Source organism: Penaeus vannamei, chromosome 10 (assembly GCF_042767895.1).
Source record: "Penaeus vannamei isolate JL-2024 chromosome 10, ASM4276789v1, whole genome shotgun sequence".
Lineage (NCBI taxonomy): Eukaryota > Metazoa > Arthropoda > Malacostraca > Decapoda > Penaeidae > Penaeus > Penaeus vannamei.
The window spans coordinates 34,146,554-34,166,520 of NC_091558.1; the positions used below are offsets into that span (position 1 = coordinate 34,146,554).

At 39.9% G+C, this 19,967-nt stretch overlaps 1 protein-coding gene across 1 annotated transcript in view; it reads right to left on the reverse strand.

Moving 5' to 3' along the window:
• Window positions 1–13,084, reverse strand: part of up (Troponin T, skeletal muscle) — a 14,579-nt gene extending 1,495 nt beyond the window's left edge. The window contains exons 1-8 of the mRNA XM_070126540.1: window positions 12,906–13,084; window positions 12,258–12,422; window positions 9,339–9,380; window positions 8,623–8,844; window positions 7,191–7,261; window positions 4,143–4,164; window positions 3,694–3,774; window positions 2,101–2,179 (exon numbers count right to left, since the gene is read on the reverse strand). Coding sequence (XP_069982641.1) covers window positions 2,101–2,179; window positions 3,694–3,774; window positions 4,143–4,164; window positions 7,191–7,261; window positions 8,623–8,844; window positions 9,339–9,380; window positions 12,258–12,422; window positions 12,906–13,022 — 799 coding nt within the window. The 5' untranslated portion in view covers window positions 13,023–13,084. The remainder of the gene's footprint in view (window positions 1–2,100; window positions 2,180–3,693; window positions 3,775–4,142; window positions 4,165–7,190; window positions 7,262–8,622; window positions 8,845–9,338; window positions 9,381–12,257; window positions 12,423–12,905) is intronic.
• Between the last annotated feature and the right edge of the window lie 6,883 nt (window positions 13,085–19,967).

Genomic DNA, 19,967 nt, shown 5'->3' on the forward strand with positions numbered 1-19,967 from the left:
GGATTGAACAAAACTAAAAAAATATACACATTACATCATCCAATATATGTATACTTACTCTCAGACGAGAATACACGGGGACATAGCATCACCAGTGAATATATGAAAATGACCGTCAGTAATGAGTTGGAGGAAGCATGCGCAGTGCTAATGAAGCTGAAAAAAGACATGTACACTACTCTTCATCCACACAAGAAGACCTACTGCAGACACGTAGCTCGGTTGGCAGGAATCATACAGTAGGATAAACCTTCATGAACCTTTGTCATACGATGATGACTTGTTTGTCACCATCAACTACGTGGAAAATAACTAAGCATGCATCTGCGACGCCATATTCACTTTTAGTAGTTTTGCGAGAGCGTAGAGAGGAAAGCAACTTGAAATAAAATAATAATAGTAACGTATCATTAATAAGAATAAAAATATGTGCCCGTCTGGCCAGAAGGTTGGGTAACTGCGGCCGGAAAGTACACAAATAAAAGAAAACGAAATGTTTGTTAAGCAGCGCGCGATCAGTATGGGCGCCATGTTGGAAAATCAAGGGTTATTGTAACAGTAACTTTGTGTTGGAAAATAATTTCTTGAAATACATCCAAATGCAGCCGAAAATAAAGAAGAAATTAAGATGATAATAATAAGTGAAAATAAATAATAACGACGATTAATAATAACAGTAATGATAATAATAATGTAGCAGTGATTATTCCAGACAGGAGAAATAAAATAAAAATGACCGAAGTAGCGCCAATGAGAATGCACGGAGTTCACTCGCTTCTTCTCCAACTTACTCTTTTGGCGGGACTCAAATAACGATTTAAGCTCGTTCCATTTCCTCTCTCGCTCTTCTCCCGCAGTGTCAATAAGTCCCTGAGAGGAAGCAAACAGAGAGGGACAGTTTAGTTTCACAGTCCACAGTCGGATCATAAAACAGGAGGGAGGGTTTTACAAATTCTTCTCTTAAGAAAAATAAGGGTCACCCGAAAACCGTTAGAAAACGCGCGGGAAGGCGGCGGTGGTGGGGGCGGGGCACACATTTAAAAAAAAGGGGGAAGGGGAGTCAAAGGGGACAAACAAAAGGGGGGAAGAGGGGGGAATGGATTCACATTTGCGTGGATGTATGTGGGTGCTGGGGAAAAAAATCTAAATATGTATAAATGCAGGTGTCATGGCCCGAGTTTCCTGCTGAGATAAAAGTACAAAACGAGTTTTCTTTGAGAAATTAAAAAAAGCGAAAAAATCTTTACCTCGTCACTATTTAGACAAAAAGGAGGCGTTGCGTCATTACAAAATCGTAACGATAAAATTGTCAAAATGAAAGGTTGAGAAGGGAGGGGGGGGGAGAGTGATTCTCGAAGGACTTAGCTAAAAGAAGCATTGAAATAAAATGGAGGGACGGGTCTTACTGGCAATATAGCAAGGGTAAACGTTTATCAACCAAATAAATAGCTGAAATTGAGTAAAAATAAACAAGACTAGATCAGTCAGCGGATATCTTTGCTTGCTTCATTGGCGTTAAACCAGGCTTTGTGTGGAGGGGACGCAGCCGTGTCCGCTAGATACTGGAATGATCCAAGGTCAGCTTGAAGGGTCATTTCCGCGAAAGATAAGAGTGGGGGTAGGAGTGGTGGGGGGGGGATGGAACTACTACTCCACACTCCCACGTGGGAGCGTGGGGAGGGGGACTACATGAGCGGGGATGGGGAGGTGGAGGGAGAGAGGGCGCAGCATGAGGAGCTAAAGACAAGAATCTCTGGCCCTTTTGCTCACTCTCTCTCTCTCTCTCTCCCCTCTCCCATTGCCGCAGACTTAACACGTGTGTGTGTGCACGCATGTCCCTCTCCATACGCCGTGCTTTGGACACCCTGTCATGCACTCAGTAGCCTGCCCCTGAGGTCATCCCTCACCGGACCATGCGAGTCATGCTCGTGGGAGTCCCCGGCACGCGTACGAGACCGACTGCAGGACATGCGCTCCCTCGCGCTCGTGTCAAGTCCGCGGCGGAGTCTCAACGTCTACTCTGAAACTACGAGCGAGCGACGCCATGGGCCATTCCTGCTCTCTTGAACACAGTGTCCAGTGTTAGCCGCCCGTACTTACACTTCGTCCTGTTGACAAACTCTTCGTATTTGTCCTTCCAGTACCTTTCCAGCTCCTCGTTGTGTACAACTTCCCAGCCCTGGAGGTACAAGTGTTTTTTGGAGGTCATAAAGGGATAAAAAGTAAGAAAGGGGGGCGATGAAGGGGCAAGGGGGCCAGACCGTGGCGTCGCCAACACCAGAAAGAGAAGGGCTGACGGCAACGCACGCACTCCGCAGGAATTCACCACAAGGAAGTGTGTGTTTTCTTTTAGAGTGGGAAAAAGACGGGGAAGTGGACACCAGGGGGGGGGGGGGCGTTGCTTGGGGGGGTTGGCTTTGAGAGGGTCACCAACTCTTGTACTTACACTTCGTCCTGCCCATAAACTCTTCATACTTCTCCTCCCAAAGTTTCTGGAGAACTTCTTTGTGAACAACTTCCCAGCCCTGGTGGTAAATGTCACCAGGTCATTAAGGAAAGAAAAAGAGAAAGGGGGAGGGAAGGCGCTGGACAAACTCTCACCTTTGAGAACTCCTCTAAACTAAAGAAAGCGAAAGAAAAGAAAAGAAAAAGACGAAACGGAAAGTAGACGAGGAAGTATCCAAACGGTACTTCGAGTAAGGATACGCTATGAGGCAGGAGCAGTGCCAAAAAACGGACGAAAATAAAAGAAATAAAGAGAGGATCTAGCGCAGCAACAAAGCGTTTCTGATCATCCAGTAACCCTTTTTACTCACTCTTTGTCCTTGACATGAACTCTTCGTATTTCTCCTTCCACAGCTTCTCCATGTCTTCCTTGATAACTATATCCCAACCCTGTGTGTAAGGCGAGACGGCACTGGATTGTGTGTCTTACGGAAAGAACTTCACAAGTATACCTTGACTTGAACTTTTTTTTTTTAAAACTCTTTTGAAATCTCATCCAGATTTTGATTTCTCTCGTTTTCAAAGGGAATTAACCTAGCGTATTGCGATTTTTTTTTTACTCTACTCATGTTGAAGATATTAGTTGTCGTTTCCAGATATTAGAAAGAGAGAAAAAGAAGCCGTCTACAGATTAGGCACAAAGAAATAAATTGAAAAAGAGAAGTGTGACAAGAAACATTACTTTTTTAAATAGCGTGTGATCATTAGCTAAAAATGATCTACCTACTATATAAGAATCTTGTAGAGTCAATTAGAAAAAGAAGCCATTGAAAGGTTAATAGTTGTCCAAGAGATCGAAAGGAAATGTGAAAGGAAAAAAAGAAATGTATGGAAAGTAAACCTTAACTTAAATAACTTAAGATAACTTAACTATTAATAGAACTTAATAATAAATCTTAAAAAATAAATATACTTCACATTTTTTTTCAAAAGCCAAGTAGAAATAATAAACTAAAATAAAATGTTTTTTTTTTAGTGTTTACGTCGAACAGACTGAACGACGCAAACCAAATGGACATTAATAAAGCAAATTTTGTGTTCAAATAAAACAGTAAACAAACCATAAGATAATAAGTACCTATTCATCAGCAACCAAAAGAGAATATAAACAAAACCAAAAGAAAGACTGTAGAAGAAGTGTCGCCTCCACGAAGAGAGAAAGAATGAAAAGAAAAGAAAAATACTTACACCTTCGAAAAGTTTCTTCTTGTCGTCATAAGTCCTCCTGTCTGTGCGTCGCTCGAACTTGGAGGCGGTCTGGATCTTTGGCTGTTGGGGGAAAAGGGGGGCTTAGCGAGGGCTTTTTCCCCTAAATAATGGCGGGTCATTGGGGAAATTTCCCCCTAAGCAAGAAAAAGGGAACGTGGGGATGTATTTAATCTCTTCAACGTATTGTTTTCTTGAATATCTTTATCTATATCTCTCTATCTATATTTATTTATTTATTTTTAAAAAGAGGAACTAATCTAAATATAATGTGACAATATAAGCAGAAAAAATATGGTTTCATGAATAAATATCTCATTTAAAAGTGAATGTTCAGCTGCTAACAAACGCTAAAATGGGAGATTACATAAACTCAATAAGATATGAAACGAGAACGTAAACTAATGAAATTTATCCAACGCGGAACTTACCGGGTGTTTTCCGGTGAGAGCCCTGATGGAACGCAAGGGGAAGCGATTAGTTAATGAAAATGGTAGAGAATACTCCGCCATTATACTCATATATCACATTTCAATATATCATTCAAAGGAAATCTAGAAACAAGAAACGGAAATTAAAAAAACGAGAAATGAAATGAACTAAAAGAAATGTCAGTGAGATCCCATACAAGCTGTTTATGCAAATGAGGCCGTTATGTATTGTAGTTGCGAGACACAATAGTTCTTATTAAAGTCATCGGTACCAAAAACTTCCTTCTGGGTGCAAACCTTTCGGAATTACTTAAAGTACCTTGATGACATTAATACGAAACTGCTCTCAAAGTCAAATCCAGACGCTAATTATGTTTTCAAAAAAAGAAGAAAATTAATAACATGAACATGTCGTTAAGTTAGCATTTTAAAGAGCTGGGTTAGTCCTTTATTGTCAAATGACCCAAATAAATGAATATTGAAAAAAATAAGAATACATATACAAAAAACAAAACATGTATATTAGAGTCTGGACAAACTGAACATGAAAACATTTATATATAGACAACGCATTCTTTTCATTTGATGAGGAAGACACGCGGACCAAATTCTGAGACTTTTAGGCCTGTGGGCGCTAAGAGAGCAAGGAAAAACTTCATCAAATGGAACTCTGAATTTTGAATTTTCATTTTTTCTTTCTAATTTGACCTTTGATTTTGATTCCTTATTCAGATCCTTCTTCGATGTATAACAGATACGTGAATTCTTAAACGTTCTTGTTTTACCGCTGCCACACAAAGCCAAAAAGCCGAGAATGAGTCCGATAGGCCTAGCGGTGTGAATGACCTACACGGCAACATGCTAAAAGTGATCCTCATTCGCTATATGAAATTCGTGTAACCCGATTGTGTGCTGTTGTTTCCGCGGTCTAAGGAAAAGAATGAATAATTTTGCTCAGCGATCATGATAGCTAATTCTGTGACCATTACAGCTATCGACATGTGCAGGTGTACAAACCTACAGGTGAAATGACAAATGATACCATACTGTGCAAATTTAGATAATTCATTTTCTAGTTTGAGATGAGAGTAATCATACCTGTGATGATTGTTAGAACGAGCAATCCTGTTTTTGAAACTTAAAAGAATTACCATCATCCGAAATCAATCCGGTTTGTCTCTAGATAAAAAAAAACGAACCGTGAAAAGGTAACCAGTAAAATCTATTACCAAAATCTAAGGAGACTAATTACTCTATGAAACTACTGCAAAACACAAATGGATCTATTTACCTGTACTTTTCTTTTTGACTATTTACATCACACCAAAAACTACCTCTGTTTTATACTCTACTGCTTGTTTATATTTACTTCTAAGGAGACTACACAGGTTCCAAACCTTTCTTATTCTGCCGTAGAGAAATATTAGTTAAGGAAAGTTTGCCAGGTAGAGGTAGTAAAGGAGAATAAGAATTACGAAAGAGAGACGAAGAAAGGGGGTAAGAGAAAAGGGAAACCGCGATTTCTTGAGTTGCCGGCGCAAGACAACGATAAAGTGCGGAAGAAACGGATTTGATCTTGCATTTATTGACACTATCAATGAAAAAGAAGAAGAAATAACGTACGTCTTTTATTTTTTAAAGAAATCTAAGCCTAGCAAAATTACCAATAGGTACTTCGCGCTTTTTATGATTAATTTTTAGGATAGCAGTAGAATGCACAAAACTCATTCTACTGCGTGTGAACAACATGGACATCAACTTAGAGTTTTAAAAGAATATTTAGAAAAGGAAAAAAAGGTGGAAGAACTGCAGGCAAGACACAACGAACACCGGACGACGTGATAGCGTTTTCGTAAGAAGCGCACAGACGATAAGACATGATGACGTCACACATTGGACGAACCGTTCGTAAGTATATCAAACGACGACAATTTCTTTCCACAAAAAGTGAAGAACACAAAATAGAACTAATGAACAGATGATGAAATAAAAATTAGAAAAAATGAACAGATCATTAAAAGTTAATCCATATATAAAATTGTTTAAAAAAGAAAAATAACGTTTCCTCACAAAATAAAGCGACCAAAGAAGGCCACATGATCTGTAAAATCATGGAGCCCCTTTTATGCCGAGCGAAATAAAAAGGGCAAATTACAAAAAAAGAAAATATACATCATAATAAAAAAAAGAGCGAGGGTGAGGTCCCATGCAACAAATATCTGAATCCGGTAAAGCCAGAGAGAGAGAGAGAGAGAGAGACAAAAGAAAAAAAGTGAGATTGCTTTGTTTGGTTGAAGCAGATGAAGATGTGTAACCAAAGGACTTACTCCGCTTCCAGGCCTCTCTTCAGGGCCTTTTGCCTGAGCTGTTGCTTCTGACGCTCTTTCAACTCCTTCAGCTGTAAAACCATAGCACAAAATCGTGGGTCAAAGAGATTCCTCGTCGCAGGCTGCGCAGGGGCTTATTTAGGGCAAAAGAGGTCGTAAGAGGTCAGGGTTGGCAAACACGAAGAAAAGACGTTCTGGTGGTCAGGGGTTTTGTTAGTGCTCTAGAGTAATACTTTATATACAGATTTCTTTTTTTTAGAATAAGTGGGTATTTCTTTTCTAAGAAAAGGTTGATTGTCACAACCTATTCTACAAAATACAGAAAGGGAACAACATAGTTTTACCAATTTCTTTATAAAAAAGAACAAGTGGTCTAATTAAGTCATATCTAATAGCATGTCATATACCGGTTAGTCGCAGATCAGCCATGCAGAAAATTAGTTAAAATTGGCAAAGAAAATAATTGGCGGGAATTCGCACCGAAGCCGTAGTTTCTCCGACTCCCTGTCTTTCTCCCCTTCCCTCCCCCCCTCCCCCCTCCCCTCCGAAGAGACGAATGTGAGAACTCAAGATGCTGAGAGAATCTATTCAAGTCTGATGAGCCTGTCGAGACGATCTCTTTAGAAATGCACCGATGCTTCATAAAAGGAGATGAGAACTGACATTTGGTGAAGGTGAGATGAGCGAGTGAGCGATTGACTGGCTCGGTTTTAGGACTTACTCGGGATCAAGACCCTTCTTCAAGGCCTTTTGCCTGAGCTGTTGCTTCTGACGTTCCCTAAGCTCCTTCAGCTGTAATATGGGTAACCCAGAGGGCATTGTTAATTGCGATTCCTTTTTTCTAAATCATTTTGTAGAAAAAAGAAAGATTCTCTGGATATCTTAAAAACAATGTAGAATAAAAAAAAGAATAAAAAGCCTAAGGACGCTACCGATAAGAGCCTGCCTTGTTTTAAGAAAGAATATAAGTACCAGGGAAGTTTAAGAGGAGCACCGGTCCAGGTAAGACTACATACTCGTGGAAGGTCTGTTAACGGGGGAAAACCCAGGAATTCGCTCCCGGTTGATTATTTCTGGGCAAACGAATCACTGTTCGTCTTGTAAGAGGGAAAAAACTTATTTACTTTTTTCCCCCAAGTGTCATTTATAAGCCACTTGATAGCAATGGGTACTTATTTAAGATAGATGTATTAAGAGAAAAGAGAGTGTGTTTCGCGGGTTTAGAGTGAACTTGTAAATGACACTTTCCTTTAAAAGAAAATAAGGATTCCTCTCGTCTTTCATTTCTTGGATCTCAAGGACCGGGTACATGCAGGGCTCGTCTCGTGATTTCTTTGGACATTTTCCTTTTTCATTCACATTTTTTTTCAGTTGAAGGATACAGAAAAAAAATTACTGATCCCTTGAAAAAATATTTCGGGTCATGCACTGGCCAAAAAAAGATGGGGGAAAAAAGGCAAAGGAAAAATAAATTGAAGCCCAAAAAATTCGGGTGGTCATCCAAAAACTCAAAAATATCCAGCGTTTTTGGTTTTAGATTTTGGGGGCGAAAAATATGAGAATTGCAAAGGAGGTTAAAAAAAATGTTAACCGATTTCATAGTGTCATGCACGTTGATGGCCAATGGCTTAAATCTGGATTGGTGGACAGCATTACAGGCATAGCATTTTTGTTGTTGTTGTTGAAAGGGGTGGTAGGAAGCAAAATAAAAAGGTTGATTGATTAAAAGCTTGTCAAAAAATGTAAAAAATTAAAACGAAAAATAGAATGACTTCCTTAAAATAACATGCTGGAAAGGAACATCGGGTTGGATAATGGACATTGAGGGTTATTTTAACAATGGTTCAGACTTTGATCGAATAAGTTAATTGTTATGTGCAAGTGTATTCCAGAAAATTCAACATATGAACAAACTGATAATCATAATGTACTCTTTGTCAGTGATTGGCAAATTATTATCAAAATAATTGGAAAGAGAATTAATCTAAGACTATTAAGATCAAAATGAACGAAAATATTAATGAAATCAACTTGACTTAATTCCCATTTACTCCTCCAGTAGATCCTCCTCCTCCTCCTCCCTTCCTCCTTCTCCACCTACTTCCACCCCAGACACCTCCTCCTCCTCCATCTACTCCAGCCAGCCCACTTACATCGTAGTCCTGTCGCTTCATCCTCTCCTCCATGTCGTACTTCTCCGTCTCCAGCTTGATGATGAGGTTCCACATCTCCTCGGCCTTCTGGCGGAGGGCGGACGCACCCACGCCGTCGACGCAGAGGGGCTTCACGCGGATGGACAGCGCGATCTTCTTCTCCTCGGCCAGCTGCTCGCGGGTCTTGCCCAGCTCGCCCTTGGCCGCCTGGATGTTGGAGAACTGGGCGGGAGAGAGGGCGGGGTCAGTCACACGTGGAGTGAGGGGGCGGGGGCGTCGGGGTAGCGGGGTGTTGGGAACGAGGGAGTGGGTGGGGATTCGGGGCGTTGGGGTAGCGGGGAATAGGGAATGAGGGGGTGGATAAGGATTCGGGTCGTTGGGGTAGCGGGGAATTGGGTACAAAGGGTTGGATGAGGATTCTGGGTGTTGGGGTATCGGGGAATAGGGAATGAGGGAGTGGATGAGGATTCGAGGGAGTTAGGACAGGGGGAACGGAGGGAATGAGGGAGTGGCAGATACAGGGAATAAATGAGGGGATCAAGGAAAAGCTGGATAAGTGATCAAAGAAAATCAGGAAAGAGGAAGGACCTGAAACACTTATCAAATTTGTTCGAAACGACAATATTGCAGTTTCTCTTTTATACATATCCATCTTTATCATTCACCTTTATAAAAAAAAATATATATCCATCAAACCAACTTCTTAAGGAACCCACCTTGTCACCACCGCTCTTGACGCCGAACTTCTTGACGCCATCCTGGAAGAAGAGAATGTGTCAGAGCGAAGAACGAGAGGCGGAGGCAGCGGTGTCTTGCATTCCAACTGCTAGGCTCTTGTGCATTGTTTAGTCTTGTCTTTATGATCATAACAAAGGCTATGTACATGACTTTCGTTTGTGATATCTTTTGTGAGAGTAATAGCTCCAAAATAGTTTTGATTTGAACGTCTGTATGTGTGTTTGTATATATATATATATATATATATATATATATATATATATATATATATATATGTATGTATATATATATATGTGCATATGTATATAAATATATATATATACATATATATATATATACATATATATACACATACATACATACATACATACATACATACATATATATATATATACATATATATACACATACATACATACATACATACATACATATATATATATATATATATATATATATATATATATATACATATATACATACATATACTGTATACACACATAAACACACACACACACGCACACACACACACACACACACACACACACACACACACACACACACACACACACACACACACACACATACATACATATATGTATATATATATATATATATATATATGTAATATATATAAATATATGTATATATATATATATATATATATTACATATACATATACACACACATACACACGCACACACACACACACAAATATACTTACATATATGTATATATATATATATTTATATATATATATACACACATATGTATACATATGTATATGTATATATATGTACGTTATAAATAAATATATATATATATACATACATATATATATATATATATACATAAACATAAATATATATACATATATACATACATACATACATATATATATATATATATATATATATATATATATATATATATATATATATATATATATATATATATATATATATATAAACTGCCACATAGAACACGTTTACATAGAGTACAACACCATATTAGTCAGTGGTGAGGATTACATAGTAAAGTACAGATACAGTGAACCCAATGACCAACAATCAGGTGTCTGAAAGAAGAGCAAAACAGAATCACGCAGAATAAAGATAAAAAAGGGAGGGCCACACATACATTATATGGAAATCACGGTGTAACATAGAAAATGGGTTTCCTCCTGCACTCCGTTTTCTTTATGAATAACCTCGGAGGGGAAACTGAACGAGATCACGATTTGTTGTGTCTTGGACAAAAAATTAAGGGGGCGAGCGGGGGGAGCACAAGATAGTGGGCAAGAAAGAAGAAATCAATGCAAAAAATAAAACAGAAACAAATAATATATTGCCACAATATTTACGGAATGAAAGAAACTTGTTAAACTGTAAAGAAAGTATGAAATGCGAGAGAAAAAGATGGTGTTATCACGAAGGCAATCCAAACCAAACCAACCAGCACGAGAAACTCTTCCATGTTAAATGAGTGAAGTTGGTTAAAGAGAACTTTCTGGAAATACGGGCAGGAGTATTCAGTTATCAGCTGTTGGGCTTAAATTGGGGAGCGTGCATATACTTTCTACGGGGAATATAATTATCCATTTCTTCAGGAGAATGAGTTTCTCACCTCCTGAAAAAGAAAATGAAAATCGGATGGGAACATTTTGTTCTATACAAAATAAATCTGTCTGAAATAACACTAAGAAAAGCTATTAAAAATAATAAAAGGAGAGAGGAAAAAAGTCATGATAAAAACAGCTACATTTTTTTCGTCTCCATTTAAGGATGTATAATGGAATTCATCACACGAGGATTATACATCATCATCAATATCTAATGGAGAATATCCATTAAGTCTATTTCTCAAATATGCAAGCTTCATCACCTTGCACCATGCATTCCTATGATGCATAACTATCGGTTATCAGATTCAACATTCCAGTTGGCTTCGCTAGCACGAGCCTTGCAGACCTCTTCAGACCTCATGGCGAAAATAATGTTGTTTATATCTTTCAATTTGCTCTGGTGGTGAACTAATGCTTAATTCGTCTTTACTGAACTACCGCATAATAAATGCTCACTGAACGACTATATTAAACAGCCTCATTCGTCTATAGTCTCGAAGCAGGGTACGAAGGTCTGAGATGTTGAATCCGACGAACCTTAGCTCTACTGCTTTGAACCCCATGGCAGTCTGAGTGCTGCTACAGGGCTAGGTGAACCTCTCAAGGGCTAGGTGGGTGCAAAGTAGGTGTATCGTAAGTGTCATGTCATTGAACAGTCAGCCACCGCTCGAAGGAACAACCTAAGCTAAGGCAAGATGCTATTAAGCGCCGAGCCAGAGGGTTTCCAATCATCTGTGTCTCTGGGGAAAAGCTTCGAATTGTAAGCCTATTGACGGGGAAATAGCATTGGGGGGAAAAGCTTCCGATTCTAAGAGGATGGACCTTGTTGGTGGTCTTGGGGTCCATGGAAGGGAATGTTGGTGGGGAAACCGGGGGATTCATGGGGTACTGTTGGCGGGAACATGTACTCGCTAGCTGTGGTGCAAGGTTGGACTACGTCTAAGCTATGATAGCCATTGCAACGTGCTATTTCGTGAATCCTACGGGAGTGAATGAGGATCAACTTTGAAATGAGAGAGAAAAATAATGTAATTTAAGCATCGAAGGCAAATATAATGACAATCCAATAACATATTCAGGAGCAGAATGATGTCCAGTGTGGAAACGAAGAGCGCAGGCGCGCCCTCGTAATATCTCCTGTCCAACAAATCAAATTTAGACAGTGTGTGGTGTCCGGGAGTGCCGCCGACATGACCGGCACCTCCTGCAAACCTTTCTCTCTCTCTTCCTTCCATCCACTAAAAGATCTCACAAAGAGGGTTTTGCAACTTACGCTGGATCCCTTCATCATGGCCTGGCGCTTCTTCTCGGCTTCCTCGAGGCGTTTCCTCTTCTCTTCCTGTTCCTTCTGCTTCCTCTCGGATTCCTCGCGAAGCTTGCGCTCCTCCTCGGCCTTCTTCTGCTCGGTCAGCTTCTTCTCCTCTTCAGCGCGGAGGATCTGTGGGAGGGGAAGGAGGCGTGAGTCGCTGAAGGAGAGGGCGAGGGAAATATATATTTCTTTCTTTTCATCTTCTCATTCTTATCATGTCCTTCAACTTATTTTCCTCTCTCTCTCTCTATCTATCTCTCAATCTCTACTATATCTGTTAACTTCTTTTCCACTCTCACACTCTCTCGCCCACTATGTCTCTCAATTGTTTTTTTTTTCTCTCTCTCTCACTGTCTCAATTGCTTCTCTTTTCCCTCTCTCCGTTTATACCTCCCTCTCTCATTCCCTCCCTTCCCCTCTCTCACTCTCTCAATTCCTCCTTTTCCATCTTCCCCTCTCTCACTCTCTCAATTCCCCTTTTCCCTCTTCCCCTTTCACTCTCAATTCCCCTTTTCCATCTTCCCCTCTCTCACTCTCTCAATTCCCCTTTCTCCCTCCCTTCCCCTCTCTCACTCTCTCAATCCCCCCTTTCCCTCTTCCCCTCTTCCTCACCTTCCTCTTTGCCTGCTTCTCCTTGAGTTTCCTGAGCTCATCCTCCTCCTTGGATCTCTGCTTCCTCCACTCAGCGATGTATTCTGCCAGCTGTTCGTCCAGCTCAGACATCTTCATCTGCTGGCGGTTCTTAAGGAAGTTGGCCCCCTCATCTCCCCTGCGGCGGAAGGAGAGGGTTAGATGGTGTGCGATAAAGGGGGGAGGAGATAAGAGTGGGAATAAAAGATAGAAGGTTGAAAGAGAGTAAGATATATAGATGGGGAGAGGGAAAAGAGGGGGGATGCGGTAAAGGGGGAGGAGATAAGGGTGGGAATACAAGATAGAAGTTAGAAGGAGAGTAAGATACATAGATGGGGAGAGGGAATTAGAGGTGGGAGGGAAGGAGGGGAGGTGGGGATAAGAGAAAGAAGGAAGGAGGAAAGCAGGTTAAGGAGAAAAGGAGAAAAGGAAAAGGGAGAAATGAAGAGATAGATAGAGAGAGAGAGATAGAGATAGAGATAGAGATAGATAGATAGATAGATAGATAGATAGATAGATAGATAGAGAGAGAGAGAGAGAGAGAGAGAGAGAGAGAGAGAGAGAGAGAGAGAGAGAGAGAGAGAGAGAGAAAGAGGTGGGGGGAGGAATTGGGAGACACAGTGAGAGACAGACAGATAGATAGATAGAGATAGATATACACAGATAGATAGATGGACAGAAAGGTAGATAGATAGAAAATATAGGATATAATCAGAATAAAAGATTTGACGTTTGCAAGAGAAATATATACAACTGTTTATTAAGATAAAATATGAAAAAATAAAGTAGTGAATTTCCTAAATTTATATATCTGAATATATTATTTGACAACTCTTAGAAAAGAGGAACATATGATCTTAAAAAAGTAACAACTCTAAATGAATAAATGGGAATCAAAGAAAGTACATAATAAAATAAAGTACATAATAAAATAAACTAAGCCACAAACACTTACTTCTTCCTCCTCCTGTAGACGGGCAGCGACGGAGATGAAAGGAAGAAAGTAAAAAAAAAATCGCATTAATATCACATCCTAATGAGGAAGAAAATGAGGAAAATGAGGCACATTGTCGGCTTTTTTGGGTAAATCTTATCAATGAATAAGATTTAACTAATTATCAAAACACTGATTACAGATACAAAGGAGCAAATCAGATATTCTGCCTTTGAGGAATATAAAGGGATGAATATATGTATATAGAATTCCCATATATCATTTTTGGATATAAGGAAAACGAGGTTTATGTGGACGTTAGCAATTCTCGGACTGAAAAACGAATTTTTATTTCACCATGCAAGAGACTTTTATAAATATATACATGTGAAATATATCTATGGTTAACGAGGGAGACTTCTGTGTTAATAATAAAATGAAGACGATTCTGTTCTGCAAGTTAGGAAGATAATATTCTTTTAAATAATTTGTATATTCATGCATGTATTAACCTTTTTAACTAAATTGTTGATGCATTTTAGTAGATAAATCATTAGCAAAACAAATAAGCATACTTTAAAACTGAAAATAATTAAAATAAAGATTAAAAATAAAAAGGCTGGCTATTTAATACTGCTATCTGCACCATTTAGTTTGGAACAATAAATGCAAACAGAAATTAAGACACGGCGTTATCTAAAAAAATAATTAGAAATACGAAAATAACTGAAGATAAATGAACAAAGAAACACTCATAAGCACTAAGCACGTCGCCCCATCATAGGGCATTAGTGAGCGTGTAGTAATAAAATAATGGGTGAGTGGTTATGTCAAGGTCGGCGAACTGATGGGCCAGGCAGCACATCAGCTGATGGGAAAGGTGTCAGGGTTGGCGGAATCAGTCACCATTGTTGACACTAAGGTATGTTCGACTGGCGAGCATATACGTACTTTCTGTAAAGAGAAAGAACCAACGAGCAAAGGTTAGTTGTCTAACTACCGGGGTGATGGTACCCAACTATATCAGCAAAACAAAGTAGAAAAGAAAGAGAGAAAAAGATGGAAATACTACTACTTGTATTATCTATACTATCATGCTAAGTTCATGGCAAAATAAAGAGCAAGCTTAATTAAACAAAGAGGATATGATCAAATGGCAATTCCAATGTGAGTCTGATACTACAACAACTAATACCACATTGCCACATGTATAAAGCTTGTACGGGGGACATGAAAGAAATAAAATCAAGCTTCTACGATAGTTATAAGATGCCCAGACTAGCTTACTCATCAGTAGCAAAATGAACTACAAACATTGCACTAACTACGTCTCAAACGGCAAACAGGAAGCATGAACTCAAACATTAAGACGACAGAAAAATAAGAGGAGGGAGTATGTACAAATAGGGTGTAAGGTGAGGTGTTCTGAGGGTGTGTTGAGTCGACACAGTGTGACACGGACGGAGGGGCACGGGACTGTTGCTGGCGCCACAGGAGGTCGGGGCTTTGTCGTTTACATGCGGTGCAATCATAGAAGTGTGACGGAACAGGCATGTGCAACATATCTGCTTTTCATCGTAACAAGTCACATGGCCAACGCAGGGAGGATAACACCGTAGCTTTAGCACATAACAGAGAGAACATTTACAAGCACAAGTCAGTTAGAGTTTGCAGACTCTGAGGCGAGAATTTGGAATAACGTGTTTTTACTAGTATTGTTTCTTTGTTAAAAGACATGGCAGAGATCGTGACGAAGAGAGGAACGTAAGAGAAGTTAGTAATCGTATTTTGTTTTTTTTCAAATTCGAATGGAGTGGAAAGTGAACACATGTGTTTCTGTTATCAAGAGACTGAAGGCGCAGAAGCAGCGATTACAGAACACAGGATTCCCTGACTCTGGGATGAGACCCAATGGGCCAACTCAGATTCCGCGAGAAACAAACTCAGGATAGGATTCTGTATATTCCGGATACGTCAGTGTTGGGTATTAACTAATTAGATTAATTGATAAAATAGTTAATCTAAAGGTTAAAATGTATGGAAAATATACTAATGCAATCATTCTGAGTTCGCAGACACGCGCAGCCTGAAGTTGGCCAGCGTGGTTAGACGAGGACCTCCACGTGCAAATGTTATCTTCAGGAACTCTAGCAGGAACTGCTACGTCTAGGTCTCGGTCCACGCACTTCTGGCCCCGGAAAATGTTGCTTTTCTGCTAAATGACTAACGAGAAGAGCCTTGTTTGAACGCACGCTGCTGTCCTCAAACAATGGCCGAATGTGTGAAGGAAAATCATAATCTTTTTTAAAGAAGAACTAGCGGAGGAACAAAAAATATAAGCTAGAATAACTTCGTCTAGATGGAAGGTCTTTTTTGGAAACAAGAGAAAAAAGAGAGCAAAAATAGAGAGAAACGAAACGAAAATCTCGAAAATAATAAACAAAGTTCGCAAGAGAAAATAATAATGATAATAAAAAAAGAGGAAATTGCTCTGGCTGCTAGTCGTTTCCTGACTTACTCCTCGTCCTCCGTATCTTCCTTTACTTTCTCTTTCACTTCCTCTCGCACTTGCTGAGTCTGCTGTTCCTCTTCATATCCTCCCTCATCGGAAGCTCTGTAAAGTGCTCTCATTCAACAAAAGGAAAGGAACATCACTGGAATCCGCGAGGGGGAACACGGCCCGCGCTTCTTAAGGCTCGGAGTGGTTTAGTTCTCTCGTGGTTTTATTGGTGTTATTTTAGACGCGCGTGCGGAATGGTGTTTTTTTTTTTACTTGGTTTTAGATGTTGGGTTATGCCATCTGCTTCTTAGAGAGTGCTGGATCACAAGATTTTTTTTTTAAGGGGAATTTGGAGGACAAAACAGAGCTAATCAGGGGGATAAAGGATTCGGGCGTCGGCAAGAGGATCAGAACTCATTCTAGCAACGATTTCGTCTTTCTTTTGTTTATATACAGCCGATTCAACACGATGAAGAAATTGATGACCGGGGATTGAATCCTAAGGGCTAAGGTCAGATACTACTACCACTAAAATACAATATAATTTTACATTTCTAGGACTACACAGCTTCTTAATTCTAGATAAATGATACTTCAACTTTGGCTGGGCTGAAGAAGCCCTTTTTTATAAGAAAGTAAAAACAGAAAATGTTTACAAGCTACAGATTGAGAGAGAAACGCTATATCAACTTTTACGAATTCTAAGGCTGCATTAAAAAAGAATGATCTTTTTTACAAATCTACAGGGCGCTTGTGAGGACATAGGCCTACTTTTAACAAGGAATAAGTATAACTATATAGAAAGGAGGCTGCCCATTCACATTTCATTTGTATACGTGAGTTAAGAGGAAAGTAACAATGCATTGCACATTTCTAGAGTGGCTTTCATTCTTGTTTAGAGTGTCTAAGAGAATATATATATATTATTTTAGTCACTGAAGCTTATAATAAACATACAAGGGGTATGGGGAAGAGCCAAGGGTTGTAGGCCTTCAACAAAAGGACTTTTTATGATTATGTTCGGGGTTAAGAGAGCTGGGGGTTGAGGACTGTACAGAGTATCTCACGAATGACGACGTGTGTGGAGGAGACACACCGGGCCGTCGGCATACTTACTCGGCATCCCTGGAAAGATAGAAAAAAATTGTGAGATATTTCATTTTTTTTTTTTCTATCCGACTCCGAATGTTCAAATATGCTTTAAGTAAATGGCTAACTATGTGGGATTTTTGGGGAACTCCTATTCTGATATACACATAAAATCGAGTTCTGCTAATATTAGTGTAATATCAGGGCTGACTAGGTTACTTATGGTTGATTGTACGGTGTTTGGAATCTATATAACTGATTGCAGAATATACAGGTACAGTCTAAATTCAAGCCATTAATTCTTAAGAATGAATATCAAGCAAAATAATATTTTAAACAACAGTAGTATATGAAAATTTATAACAGTAGTAATAGTATTACAACCAAATAATGACAAATACTTACGAATATGCTGATTCGTCGTCAGACATGGTGCTGGTGTGTTATATCTGGAAAGAGTAAGGAAGGTTTTAACACACGAATTGAATTTCATTGTGTATGGAGATTCACAAACTTATAATGGCTGATAAGTTCACATCTAAAATGGATACATGATTAAACATATAGGACCCGTTTTCTTTGTCGCCTGAAAACAGCTTTGTTTGTAACCGACCACCAACGTTTGTATAGGTTTCGCTTTGAAATAAATGCACCACAAGACATTGCTGAAGTAGTGTCACACGTAAACAGAAACATTTACTTTTAGCATTATTCCATTCCACAATAAACATAAAACACTTCACGAACCAAAACACTTCGAATGGGCAATTGTCTCGTTATCCCACTGAATACTCGAAGTCGAACCAACAGCTGACATACTAAACAAGTTCCTCAAACACTCAAGTCCAAGAAAAGAGCAAGAAAATATGAATAGAAATTAAATAAAAATCCCGTCGGTTTCTTATGGCATTATTTCACTCAAAGAATACCACCGCAAAGGATATTAAGTTGGGTAAAATGACGGGCAACTCTGGAACATGATAAGGCTTCCATATAAGGCAAAGTACTGGTGGATGCAAAGGCCACAGCGCTTCGCCGATTCCTCTTACGCGAAATATTAAAAATATGAAATAAATCGGTTTAAAAAGAGGAAATTAACAAAATTTGCTGTTGGATATACACTGTAATGGTCTTGCAATTAACCACTCGTATTATTTGTGGAGTTTCGACAGCGTGATCACGGAGTTGGAGTTGAAGAAACTAACGGTATGGAAAAGGAGAAAATACGAAAAAATATTGTTAACCAAATTACAGCCGTCCTGCGAGTTCTCCAAACGAGGTCGTTCTAATGAATGTGGGATTTAGCGGTAGCTTGGCGGCAAAGTGAGTCAGGCCAGGTGCTAGCCTGCCTAGCGTGGGTCAAACCTGACCTTCCTTCAGCTCCAAGAATAGCTCGGGTTTGGTTTCGCTTGCCTGGCGCCTTCCTGCGCATGCGCCAACCGTGTGACGTCACGAGACACTGGGCCAAATATAGAAAACGGAATCAGGTATCATTCCGGTGGACGGTACTCACTCACTTATGGAATTTATTTGGAGATAAATGTGCCTTTCTCTTATCTTATAATGTTGAATTGGTCAGTTTAAGAATAACTGCCATATTTAGACTAGGATGCACGAGATAGGATTACTTATGATTTCAAATCTGATGTAGCCAGGACTTTACATATCAGTTTTACAGAGATCGTGCTATAAACCTTTCCATTCGTATTTTTAGGTGATTCCAGTCAAAGCACAGTGTAAACTAGGTTACGATGCGTATTTTAGTGCGGGGAGTTGCTTTCATTCAGGGATGTAAATTCTAAACTGAAGACACTTGAAATTTGCGTGCCAAACGTTATGCTGTGAATGGTTCCTTGATAATATTCCTTTACATCCTACACGGCTAAGCGACTGTAGTGGGGGGATTGATCGCCTTTCAGACACTGCGGTTAATTTACGATGTGTGCGTCCAGTGAGCTGAAGAAAAGCGTAGACCCAGGCTCTATAATTCCATTGGCACTGAATTCTTTTACTGAGGCTTCATGACATGATTTTACAAGTAATGGCCTTCCACGTGCGATGAATTCTTTAGAACCAAGAGAAAAACTCATCATCAGCAGCACTTTTGAAGGAACAGATCAGTCCATCACACGCACGTTCACTCTTTCACGTCAATTTCTGTTTCTGAGATCACTTTCACAAAGGCACTGAGCACCACAGGGAAGGCCCGGGCGAGGCTGGCTTTGGGAACACTTGGGCTTCCAGAGGCGAGCGCCTGGAAGTCCCTCGGGTCGGCCCTCGGGGCAGCGCACCTGGATACGAGAGCGAGAGCTGGGACCTGTGGCTGCTACGACGGCCACCGACACACAGACGCTGTGAGTGTGAGCTCCCTCGCACTTACACTGTCTTCGAAGAGATGGAGAGTACGAGCAGGAGAGAGAGCCGGCCAACCTGTCACCACTCTGGCGGCGCCCGAGGCTCTGCGACGAACCAACCGCCCGCGCCACCGAAATAACGTAGCAAAAATAGCTGTTGGCGCCCT